The following is a 13,583-nucleotide window of genomic DNA, read 5'->3' as shown; positions in this document are numbered from 1 at the left end:
CTGATCGTTTTTAGGGTTCCGTACCCAAAGGGAAAACGGGACCCTATTACTAAGACTCCACTGTCCGTCTGTCGCCAGGCTGTATCTCATGAACCGTGATAGCTAGACAGTTGAAATTGTCAATGTAGATGTATTTCTGTTGCCGCTATAGTAAAAAATAATAAAGACAGAAAAAAAAAGTGGGGCTCCCATACAACAAACGTGATTTTTTTTTGCCGTTTTTTGCGTAATGGTACGGAACCCTTAGTGCGCGAGTCTGACTCGCACTTGGCCGGTTTTTTCCTATGTTCAACTGGGAAAGAAGGGGGTTAGATAGACTTCTGTCAGGATCAGAGACCCTGAACGACGGGAAAAACGAAACATCAAAAACCTAAACCACTTCCAGATGACCTAGCAAGTTGAAAATTAACAGTATTTTTTTTTGATGATTTGTAATATTTCCAAAAAAACAGTTAATTAAGTAGGTACGAGTATATTGGATAACTGAACGGCACCTACATTTCTGAGATTCCCCAACCTCAATTTAAAATCCTTAATTAAAGATTAAATAGATAATAATAAGATAGCAAACTGGAAAACACGGGGTTTTACGTTTCACCCAAGCCACAGATCATATACGAGTAATACCACAGAATAAGTAATAGTACTACGTAATACTCCCAAGCGAATATTTTATCAATATCATCTTTGTTAGCACTATTGTTAGCATCAAAACATCAATCAATGCTTCTAGATTGTGGTCGGACGTTGGTCTGCTGCGTGAGACGCGACCCTGAATCACCTGAACCCTGAAAAGTATTACTAGCACTAAGTAATTATATGATTGACCTTCTTTAAGTTTTTCTTTGTTTATTCGAGTATAACAAACCACAATCACAAACCTACAAATCAAAACATATACTTGGTCAAGCAAATTTGTCAGTAGAAAAAGGCGTGAAATTAAAATCTTCTATGGGACGATAACCCTTCGCGCCAACATTTTTTAATTTGCCGCTTTTTTCTACTGACAAGATGTTTTATTGTCGAATAAACTCGTTAAGTTTTATAATATAATAATAATCACACATAGAGTCTGTGCGGAAAGAGAAGAGTCGTGGGATTTGAGGGCGCACCAGTGCTATTTTATGGTTTTTGCTATGCTGACAACACTGATCACGTGATTATAGTACGACACTAAAGGTCATGATACTTGAATCCCTTTTGTTCCGGTTTTTTACTACGGCTTACTAAACGGAGCCTGGTGGTGGTGTCGGCTCGTCAACTCAATCCTCTGATTTAGCGCAGGCACTAGTTTTCTTTTTAAAATACTTGTTTTTATATCTCAGATACTAAAAAGTGACTGCGATTGACAAAACTGCTAAAACTATTTAAGAATCTGCCCAATACAACTGTAACTTTAGTACCAAACAAGATACGAGTCTCATTTATGTACTGCCTAATCTGTGCAGTCCAACAGTTATTAAAACCGGGTAGATCGGGTAGAAATTGGACAATAGAACTGTAATTTTATCTGAGATATATTTCACCCATTGTAAACTTGACTTGTAATGTATGTGTACAATATTAATAATAAATATGAATATGAATAATAATAGTGCATAAGTAAGTAGGTAGGCCTTATTGGGATATGTCCGGTTCTCTCATCTCACGATATTTTACTTCGCCGAAAAGTCACTGCTAAATATGAAATATAATTTCGTAACTAACAGAACCTACAAATAAAGAAATATTTTATTAGAAAAAGTTTTATTCTTTGTAATCGAAGTCTGAATTAAAATATTCAATGTCACTTATGTTTGAGCTAGCTTCAAAACAACCAGGGACACTCATAGAACTATCTTCATCTGAACTGGATGTCCGGCACGTAGATTACGAATTCTTGCATATCACCTACTTAGCGGTTTTTTATTCGAGATACCGTAGGTACTTTTACACAATCCTGAAAAAGAAATTACATATAAATATGCATAAAATGGCAAGTATCAAGACTATTTGTCAGTTATTTTAAAGATCATGAATGACCTGCATATTTATGAAAATTAATATATTTTGAATGAATATACTTACCGATTATGTACCGGAGACAAGTTACTTAGGGGGCTTATTAAATAGGTAATTATTTAATATTAAGCCTCCTCCAGACTATGCGCGTGAATCGCGGGCGAAGCCGCGAACGCGAGTGTGGAGTCGATTTTCGCAGACAGCGAAATCGACTCCACACTTCGCGTTCGCGGCTTCGCCCGCGATTCACGCGCATAGTCTGGAGGGGGCTTTAAATACAACATCAATACCCGCGAATAGCGGAAACACGTTCCGCGACTTTTTGTAAGTCGATAGTCGGCTTTTAGCCGTTTTCTTCCTGCTGACAAAACCGAACAATGTTAAATATAATTTTCCTTGTGGTTTTATGTACGGTTTTATCGTGTTTTGAAAATATTTTATACATAAAACTTGCGGTTTTTGTTAATAATAATTTGGCCAAGTCCGAGATAGCTCGAGGCATTTAGTGTTCCGTACGGCTACCATCAGTTTGGCATTGACATAAACGATATCGTGAACGTAATTTACTTCCTATAGGTATATCTCTTTCGCACTAATATGTCAGTACGAGCGAGATACATAGAAAGTAAATTACGTTCACGCCCACGGTAGCGTTTATGTCAATGCCAAACTGATGGTAGCCGTACCGCTCGCATCGTTACATTTTACAGAGGTTGTTTCCCTGTTTTTAGGATACCGTATTCAACTACACACACAGAACAATAGTACAAAGTGTCTAAGTACGAAGGCCGAAGGCCGAGCTTTAGCAAAATGTAATCGCTTGAGCACAGAGCAATAGTACAAGTGTCTAAATGTGAAAGCTAAAGGCCGTCCTCCGCGTAGCCCGAAGGCCCGAAGCGTCCAGGATGTCAGTGCTTTAACACAGAACAATAGTACAAGTGTCTAAATGCGAAAGCTGAAGGCCGAGCTCCGCGTAGGGCCGAAGGCCCGAAGCGTCCAAGATGTTAGTACTTAAACACAGAACAATAGTATAAGTATCTAAATGCGAAGGCCGAAGGCCGAGCTCCGCGTAGGGCCGAAGGCCCGAAGCGTCCAGGCTGTCAGTTCTGTGTTTAACCACTGACATCTTGCAGGCTTCGGGCCTTCGGCCCTACGCGGAGCTCGGCCTCCGGCCTTCGCATTTAGACACTTGTATTAATTACCTGTGTTTAGAACTGACCTCCTGGATGCTTCGGGCTTTCGGCCCAATGCGACTTCAGCCTTTGGATCTTGCGACTTAGACACTTGTACTTAAAAATACTTGGAAAAGTTACGGGAGGCGCGCGTCTGTCGGACGCTTCGGATCTACGAATCGCTCCTTCGGCCTTTGCATTTAGTTAGATTCTTGTACTATTGCTTTGTGTTTGAATACCGAAGTCGAGCATCTCGCGAATGCTTGATGTATTATAATAATTTAGAGTAAGGCCAAGCGCGCACCACGATTTTTTGTCCTGCGATAATTTTGTCGCAGAAATGCAACGTATGTGTTTATATGTTAGTGCGCGCATATGCGACAAAAAAATCGCAGCGATTTTAAAATTGTGATTTGTCACATTTTTCCGCGATTGTTCGCGACGCGATTGTCGCAAAGTGAATTGCAGCATGCGGAGTTGTATGGCCCCGCGCGCACTATGATAATAAAATCGCACCCCGGCCGGACCTCAGTCGGCATTTCGCTCTCCAAACCCCAACATCTCGGCACCCTGCATCTCCAATGGAGTCTCAAAATGAGACGCTAGATGTTGACCATTTAATTATGGAAATAGACGGGGATCACCTTTGTGTTATAAATGCTCAAAGTCATACAGCAATCGCATATTAAAGACACGTTTCATGACAAGCGACTGGTACGAAATCCATGTTGAGAATGAGCAAATCGTCGACTTTTTCATCGCAGTTCACTGCGCGAATTTTCTGAGATATATTACAGCGCGATTCTAAAATCGTGTCGCAAAAATTAATATCGTGGTGCGCGCTTGGCCTATAATACCTTAAATGTATACTCCTTCAATTTGAATTTAGAACTCATTATTATTTTTTATTTGAATTTGTTTCTAGTTCTATGCCATATATATAGACTTTAATATTATTTAGAACTGCTAAAAAACAAGATCGGCTTACTTTAAATATACTTGGTCAAGCAGATCTTGTCAGTAGAAAAAGGCGGCAAATTTGAAAAATGTAGGCGCGAAGGGATATCGTCTCATAGAAAATTTGAATTTCGCGCCTTTTTTTACTGACACGATTTGCTTGACCAGCTATATTTCGTCAATTTTACCTTTGTTTCTAAAAACTGTGATATTTAACTGTCATATACAATTAATGTCTTCCAAAATTATTTTCTCGTAACAGGACTGAGGGGCTACCGCGAAAACCGAAATTCGCAATTTGCGGGGATTTTCTCTTTTACTCCAATGAAGGCGTAATTAGAGTGACAGAGAAAAATGCTCGCAATTTGCGAACTTTTATTTTCGCGGTTATAGCCCTGAATCTTGTTGCTCACCGATCCGTTCAAAAATATACATAAGTACTGAATATAATTAATAGATATTATAATTATACAATTAATACAGAAATGTAATGGTACTTAATGAAAAGGAATATTGTGTATATTGTTTCGACGAATCAGATACTCTCAATAAAATCTATACATGAGGCCAAAGCTGTTCATAAATATTAAATGACTTTATTATCTCTATACGCCTTACTAACTCTATGTGTCCTATAGGCATGTTGACAAATTTTTAAAACTGTATTCATTTTATAGATAGACACGTAATTATTACAAAAAAAATATTTAAAATTTTTATTCATTAGTTTTACATACTAAATAGAGCTTAATTAGTTTAGTGTTTAAAGTTTGAGCCTAAACGCTCCAAGCTGTCACGTGACGTCACGAACAGATAAATAAACAAACTGCTGCCAAAATGTCAGTCCTAGCGTAGATCAAAAGCTGTAGTATTTAATTTATATCTCTTTCTAAAAGATCAGTATTATGTAAATATATAAGCTAAAATAATGAATAACAAGTTTTACATGTCTTATGCAGTGCCTATATGTAAAAGAACAACAATCAAGACCCTAGAGTATAAAACAAATATTTGTTGAATGATACTTGCGTTGCAGTTACGGATTTTCACTTGAATGATATTGTTACTTGCGAACTATATGTATACATATTACGTTCAGCGATGATAAAACCATTTCAAAAATGAATCACAATAACTGATTTCACACAAAAACACTTACAGTTACAATTTAAGATGAATTATTATGATACAACTGAAATTGTGAGTGCAAATATAGTAAACGCAAATATAACTTTTTAAATTTTATTTTTTTTGTTTCCGACATCCAACATGGCGATGATAGTTCCATTCAGCCAAATTATTAAAAAGATTTTGGTGAAATATCATATTATATGACATTTTATTTATTTAATAACAAATAAGTATATATTTTTATATCATGTAATAATATTTTTTGTACGTAATAAATGTCTATTGTCGAAATAAAAAATACATACAGTTTTTGAACATCCAAACTCTTTGGCGGTGTCGTATGGATTACGGTCAGGTTTGACGACTAGTCTGTGGTGATTCTCATGTCATGACGTCACGCGCCCCGATTGGCGTTTGCAGTCACGTGATACTGGGCATTATTTTAAATACTTTTGCTTATTTTTAATTAATTTATTACGCATATTTACACTTGCAAAATATGATTTTCAGCATTCTAATATTCCCTGCTATGGTAAAAACGTAACATGTTATATATTCGCGATTCATGACAACATGCCTATTGTGGAAAAAAAAACACAACGACAGTCAAGAACGGAATTCTTAATTTGAATTTTTCAGGTTTTTGAGAGTCCATTGGTTGGAAAGCCCGTTCGAAATTGAACCTTATTTGCAATATAATAAGGTCGTATTTTGTAGATCTCTCTCATACTTATAGTAGGCTATTGAGATAAAATTAAATATCCCACAAAAATAAGCAAGCAGAATTAAACTTTGTGTCAAAGACATAAGTCATAAATTTCAATGCCAAAGTCTTAACTAAGGATGTTTCTCGCCTAATATGAATTGACCAGTGTAAGCATCAGTTAGCTAGCCCTAAGCAACCAAAGGTCAAGCTGCAGTTGAAAAACTAATAAAGATAAAGTTAAGCTTATAATTTTCCCGCCGTCTCCATGCTTCTTTAAGTTGGGTATTGACTGGTCAGCTGCCTGTTAGCTATAGTTTTCGCGAAAATCGCCAGGACAGAGGTGAAAATTTTTGTATGAAAACTTGCAACTTTAAATGCATTTTTTGACGAAACTATTGCAGTCTAAAATGAAGTCAAAATCAGTCCATCGACTCAATTTTTTGCAAGCTTTCTAATGGTACCCCACACGATTCTTACAAATGAAAAAAGTTTCAGCCTACCCCTCTCAACCCCCCAAATTTCCCCCTTTAATAAGAAATAAGCAGTTTTGACTTATTTACAATATGAGTGGTGGTAATTGCTATAACTGTTCCAAATTTTAGGTATCTATGTCAAACGGTCTCTGAGAAAAACGTATTTAACTGATTTGCAAGACCGAAGTGATCCCATAAGTGTTCCGTAAACAAAGGTTTGTACGGAACACTAAAAATATACATTGACAGAAGTTTGTTTACTTTTTACAAGACAGGTGTCAAAGGTTTGATTGCCATATAAAATTTAAAATGTTAGTTCCCGTTTCTGCCACGACTCTTCTCTTTCCGCACAGACTCTATTTAGTTATATTTTGTCAAAATAATATGATTTGGTATTTTTGAAGGGTTCTGAACGATGTAATATGAAAGATTGTACGCTTTCCGAACGAAGCATTACTGTCAACTCATAAATAGAATAAGCTTGATGCTAATAACGCTATTAATGTTTAACAATGTTGTATATTTTGTTCTAAATATACGTCTTACTACAATATATTAAAGTCCAATTTCAAGTGATTCTTCGTTGTTAATAAGGCTACAAAGATGTAATTTTCTTCTACCAGATCAAATTTGCTCTGAAAGTCCTCGTTATTAATGTTATTCTTATTATACAATTTTCTCCATTTCCTGTAGAAATGCGTCGTGAATTTATATTAGTGTTATTAGGAATTATATGTATATCAACTATATCCTCACTTTTATCAGGATATGTGCAAATAGAGTCTGATAAAGTGCTATTAGATACGGTAGTAGGTTCGGTGGGTGCTGGCAATTTTTCGTATTGGCAGTTGGGCCACATAGGGCCGCTGCTGGTGGAGCTGACGTCTCTGAGCGGCGACGCGGACCTTTATGTTGCTGATACGATCAGGTATGTAGCGCAAATTTGCAGTTAAAAATGAAAAAACACTGAACAAAACGTACCTGTTTTTACGATGTAAATTTCTGGAAATGAGTACATTTTTCTACATATTAAGGATTTACATACTATCTTAACTATTTTGTGGTTTCTATAAAGCTCTCACAACAGTAGAAAGAAATATCTAGTCTTGGCGGTGCTTAATTGCGGTTTTCATTGATTATTTTATCTTGAGGTCCTAGCCTAGTCGTTAGTGACCCTGCCTACAAAGCAGGAGGTCCCGTGTTCGAATCCTGGGAAAGGCATTTATTTATTGTATGAACACAGATATTTCTTCCTGAGTTATGGATGTTTTCTATATTGACGCTTATCATGAATAGTGGCATAATACAAAATGAAATGCCGTTCGATTTTAAATCTTACCAGTAAAAGATAGAATATTGAATGCAATAGCATTTCATTTTGAGTTGTGCCACTATTCATGATAAGCGTCTATGTATTTAACCTCTAGCCGTCCAGAGACCTATAAAAAGGTCTCCTGTTCCATTCTAATTTGAACTTTGTGTTGACAAAATAAAATTTCATTTTGCTTGGCAAGGTTTGACATATCGGCGGCTAGAGGTTAAGTTTTCTATGTATTAATGTATATTGTCTAGTTTTGCTTATGCTTTCACTCCCTTGATAAAGGTCAATTTGTGTGTAAGATCGATCACTATTTATTTTGTGTATCATTTATTTCTATTTTCACAATTTCAGGCCAAGTTATGAGGTGGACCGGAACAACTTCAGCTCGGTGACCTGCGGCCCTGATCTGGTCAACATACCCGCTGACTTCCCGCGCCCTGTGGGTTCGTATCTCGTAAATTTGCTATATGGGGCTTTTCGGGGGCGATAAATCGATCTAGCTACGTCTATCTCTGGGCATGCACGCATTTTTGAGTTTTAGGGTTCCGTACCTCAGAAGGAAAAAACGGAACCCTTATAGGATCACTCGTGCGTCTGTCTGTCTCTCCGTCTGTCGCAGCCTATTTTCTCGGAAACTACTGGACCAATTAAGTTGAAATTTGGTACACATATGTAAATTAGTGACCCAAAGATGACATATTTTTTATAATTTTACAATACATAAAGAAAAAAAAATACATAGGTCCAAAGTTATTTAAGAAAATAGCCAAAAAATGACCATTCCCCCTCTTTATTCTCCGAAACTACGGGGTCTACAATTTTGAAAAAAAAAAAACAAAATAGTTCTTTACATATAGATGACAGGAAAACCTATTAGAAATGTGCAGTCAAGCGGGAGTGGGACTTATGTACGGAACCCTAGAAACGCGAGTCCGACTCGCACTTGGCCGGTTTTTTATATGTTTTCCGAGCAAAGCATGCGGTCTCCCAGATATTAATATTTGTTTGTTTGTAGGTATCGGTGTGTTCGGGCACTGGTCGCACGCTCAGTCCGAGTACAGCATCCAAGTGTTCCTGACGGCGCCAGCGCCGCGCGCCCACGCCTTCCTTGAAGACGCAAGGCCGCATGAGAGAACAGGTGACTTATTACTTTATAACCACGCCTCCCTCGCCAGACAAAGAATGACTTTGGAGCAGGATACCAGGAACCAAAGGACTATAAAACGCTACCCATGAGCTCCATCACCCAACACATGGATATGGTGGGAAAAGCTCTTGAGTAGTTGACGGATCTTTCCTAGGGGGTAATGGAACAAAAGATCCCTATGGGTCGAAGTGTATTCGCATGCAAGGACCCCCGAAAACAATAAGATACTTTGTAACCAGGGATTTGGTTGCCACTAGGGGTAAGGTTTTTTAGGGTTCCGTACCTCAAAAGGAACCCTTATAGGATCATTCGTGTGTCTGGCTGTCCGCCTGCCACAACGTATTTTCTCCGAAACTACTGAACCATTAAAATTTGAAAAATATTAATGAAATTTGAATTTGAATTTTTAGTTGAAATTTGGTACACATATGTATGTAAGTCTGTGACCCAAAGACGGGTATGTAACGAAAATAAATGAATTTTAAACATAGGCGACGCTTTTGGGGGGTAAATGAGACAATAAAAAAATAAAGTTTTGCAAACTATATCGTGTTATACTCCGAAATCAAGCTAAGTTACTATAAGGTATCCGGCCGGATAGTTGGTCACTATCCGGTCTCCGGCCGGATAATAAAATAAGGGTCGGATAGGCCCGATAACGGATAGTAACCGAATATTCGGTGCATCTCTAAAAATAATCATATTTATGGTTGCAGAAGTGGAGAAGCGTCGCGAGAAGCGGAAAGGCGAGGAGGAAGGCAAACCGCGCTTCCTGAAACTGCTCAGCATACTTGACATGATATTTGACATGTTTGTGTTGTAGGATTTATACCGACTTTTATATGCTTAGAGCAGCGGTCACTTGCGGCCTGCGAGCCCCCCTGGCCCCTATTTCACCAAGGTGACAGGTGTGACAATTCGACAAATGTCACCGTTGCTGATGTCACAGTCTTCCATGGGCTACGGTTACCGCTTACCATCGGGCGGGCCGTATTCCTGTTTGCCACCACCATTGTATTATTAAAAAGAAAACTATTATATCGGCAAAAACAGGCATTTCTCTTGCGAAGTTTATGATTATGTCAATTGTCACAAGATTTAAAAGAAATTTCGGTAAATCTTGACAGGAATGAGAAATTTCGTGACAAATGTCGTGTTTCTTGTGACAATTGTCTATATCAGCGGTCGGCACCATTTAGCAGCCAAGGGCCACATAGTAGTTAACGAAGTTGACGCGGGCCGCACTTTGTAAGTTGGTAATATTTGCGATTTTAGCAGACATTGTCGTTTGTCAATATCACATACAAAATGGCCAGGGAGGCTCGCGGGCCGCTTGTTGCCGACCGCTGGTCTATAGCTTCGCAATTTATTGGCGATATAATGGAGTTTTTTTTTAATTAAAATGTTGATGGCAAACAAGCACAGACAGACGCGGCGGCGGTTTTATAAGGTGTAGTGATAATTAGAATCCAAAACGAATAATTAGAATACAAAAAATGGAACCCTCTTTATTATGCGTGGTCCGACACGCATCCGTCCCTATGGACGCCCGCGACTCCAGAGGTGTTACATGCGCGTTGCCGATCTTTTAAAAACCGTACACTCCTGTACATTTATTAAAAGCTTTTTATTAACTTTCAATGTAAATTGTAAGTATGTAACTTAACTGTTTGTATGGGTCAAATCTTGCAAGTTAAATTTGACCCACTTCCCGACTTCCAATGAAGCTGAAAATTTGCATACATATGTAAGTCTGGTGACAATTATTATGGTACCATCGAGCTGATCTGATAATGGAGACAGGAGGTGGCCATAGGAACTCTGTGATGAAACTACGCAACCTAATTGTGTTTGGGGTTTTTAGAATCGTCTCGGCGAGTATTAGTAAAGTTGCCTGTGGAAAAAAAAGTACAGTCAGCGATAAAAGCTTGTAACAAAAATGATTTTTTTGCCAAAAACTTATTAGTTTAAATATCTATTTTACAAGCAATTTAACTCGCCCTGTTAGCATGTACTGTACTTCCACTTTTTTATGTTAGTTTGTCATACTTGGAAGCTAAATTGGAACAGCTTTTTGACATTTAATATGGCTCTTTAATATATTTGTGACGTCCCACGGGTAAAGGTACCTTATGGCGGTTGGCGCTTACGCTATTATTAACGCCGCTCCAATATTATTGGGGCGCTATGCGACGTAAGCGCCAGCCGCCATAAGGTACCTTTTGCCGTGGAACGTCACATTTATCCTCTGGGCGCCCAGAGACCTATAAAAAGGTCTCCTGTTCCATTCTAATTTGAACTTTGTGTTGACAAAATAAAATTTCATTTTGCTTGGCAAGGTTTGACGTATGGGCGGCTAGAGGTTATGAAAAACCAGTGACAATGCAATGTTATGATCACATGGAGCTGATCTGATGATGGAGTCGGAAGGTGAATAGTCGATAGGCCATATCAGGGGGCTCCAAACTTTTTTACCTGAGAGCCATTTTTTTTATTATTATGAATGGGCTTACTCATGGCCACAGACTAGCCGAGGCGTAGACGTGGCCTACGATGGAGCGAGCTCGCCCAGAAGGTGCCTGTTCACTCTTGATTTGAAGGTTGCCGGGTTATAAGAACACGGAAATATAGACGCCGGCAAGGAATTCCATTCCTTGGCAGTGCGCATAAGGAAAGAAGAAGCAAAGCGCTTCATGCGAATTGGTGGAATATCTACCAAGTAAGGATGGAAACCGGCCGTGCGTCTAAAAGTCCGATGGCCATATTGCGATACCGGGTTTTTGCTCCGGGGGAGGGTGTCAGATTGCTGCTGTTAGGAACAGTTCCACTCTCAATGAACGCTGAACCCCTGGAGCCTGGCTCCCGCGGGCCGGACAGTGGGTGTCGGTTTGGGTATCGGCGGGCCGGATTGGAACGCGTCGCGGGCCAGGGTTAGGAGACCCCTGGGCTATATGATACAATGAAATCTCATTAGTTTGGGTTTGTTAGAATCGTCCCTCATAGTACCTAGACGTATACCTGGATTTTTCTGTTCACACACTTTTTTCTAGTCATTAAATTATTTTACAATATAATATGATTTTTTATTTATTCGCAAAATAGGGAGTATTCCTGCAATGTTCTGCCACCAGAGTGCAGCACTGATTTGTTTAGTAGACCATAGAGAAATATAGTAAGACGAGTGCTCACTCCATACATCAGTGTTGATGCCAAAGACTAATATTTTCATAGGCGACATCTAGCATCGAGTAGCGGAATTACAAACTAAAAAATTCCCATGGGAATTGTGTTTTTTAATAAACCAATGAATTTATGGGTATATATCAGTATATTTATTTTATATTATTGTCCTACTGATTCCCCAACGTTTGGTCTTTGTCGCATCGCATTTATTTTGCTGTATGAAATAAACAAGGTGGTTCGCTTTTCATACAAAATTCAATCAAAGCTCATTAAGTAACTACACACTATTAGTACACAAATATTTCCGCATTTATCTTCTTTCGAATATTCGTTTGCGCGAAATTAACAGGAAAACAATGTTTCATACAGAAATCATGCAAAAATCATAGTTAACTTTTCATCAATTTTACGTATGTGTGTGTCACAAATGTCGTGTACAGATACATTTGCGACGTTGCCATACCATTTCCGACGTTGCCGGGCCGACCACGGCTCGAATTTGGAGTGCCGTCATGTTTAGTGCAATTTTGTTGACACTGATATTTGACAGGTAGTTAATTGACCTAAGCGAGAAGTTCGTCAGCTTAGCTAAGAACTATCATGGCGTGTTATGCAAACAGTCACTTTTTTGCTTGCAAACGGAAGATTCCCGGTTCGATCCCCAGTCATTGTATGCTGGAACATAACTTTTTGTATTTTTGTTACACCTAAATTTCGTATTGTTTTTTTATTTTTATTTAATTTTTCTTATTATCATAAATCGATTATTAAGTATGGGCTACACGTATTCTTTTATTTTTACAAAGATAATTAGAAATTATACTCTTCCTAATCTCTCTGATTTTTACAATCAGGACATCCTCACTGCAATAAAAACCGGGCAAGTGCGAGTCGGACTCGCGCAAGAAGGGTTCCGTGCCATAATGCAAAAAAAAAACAAAAAAAAGCATAAAAAAAACGGTCACCCATCCAAGTACTGACCACTCCCGACGTTGCTTAACTTTGGTCAAAAATGACGTTTGTTGTATGGGAGCCTCATTCAAATCTTTATTTTATTCTGTTTTTAGTATTTGTTGTTATAGCGGCAACAGAAATACATCATCTGTGAAAATTTCAACTGTCTAGCTATTACGGTTCGTGAGATACAGCCTGGTGACAGACGGACGGACGGATGGACGGACGGATGGACGGACGGACAGCGAAGTCTTAGTAATAGGGTCCCGTTACCCTTTGGGTACGGAACCCTAAAAAGAAGTGTATAAAATTTCATGTGGTTAAAAATAATGGATTTTGTCTATGAATGAAAAACACAATTATTACTATAGTTTGTTTTTTTAGCATTAGAAATAAGGTAAACAATTTTGACGTGTCTTTTAATTGAAAAACACATTTTAAAAATAAGTTACGGCAAATATGTAACAATTATAAATCTAATACGATCATTTATATTCTTCTGCTTTCATAAGTAATCGTTTTTGATTTTTAAAAAACC

The 13,583-nt window shown here is 38.2% G+C and overlaps 2 protein-coding genes across 2 annotated transcripts in view; one reads left to right on the top strand and one right to left on the bottom strand.

Annotated features, from left to right (window-relative positions):
• Nucleotides 1–13,583, bottom strand: part of LOC134676373 (uncharacterized) — a 250,632-nt gene that overhangs the window by 141,878 nt on the left and 95,171 nt on the right. The gene's annotated exons all lie outside the window — the stretch shown is intronic.
• On the top strand, nt 7,082–11,930 carry LOC134676111 (UPF0669 protein C6orf120 homolog). The gene is made up of 4 exons (XM_063534393.1): nt 7,082–7,368; nt 8,113–8,204; nt 8,777–8,899; nt 9,625–11,930. The coding sequence occupies exons 1-4, from the start codon at nt 7,136–7,138 to the stop codon at nt 9,729–9,731; spliced, it is 555 nt and encodes a 184-aa protein (XP_063390463.1). The 5' UTR covers nt 7,082–7,135; the 3' UTR covers nt 9,732–11,930.

This window comes from Cydia fagiglandana, chromosome 24 (genome assembly GCF_963556715.1).
Source record: "Cydia fagiglandana chromosome 24, ilCydFagi1.1, whole genome shotgun sequence".
Taxonomy (NCBI): domain Eukaryota; kingdom Metazoa; phylum Arthropoda; class Insecta; order Lepidoptera; family Tortricidae; genus Cydia; species Cydia fagiglandana.
The sequence above is the reverse complement of the archived record's forward strand: the minus strand, read 5'-3'. Positions and strand labels throughout refer to the sequence as shown.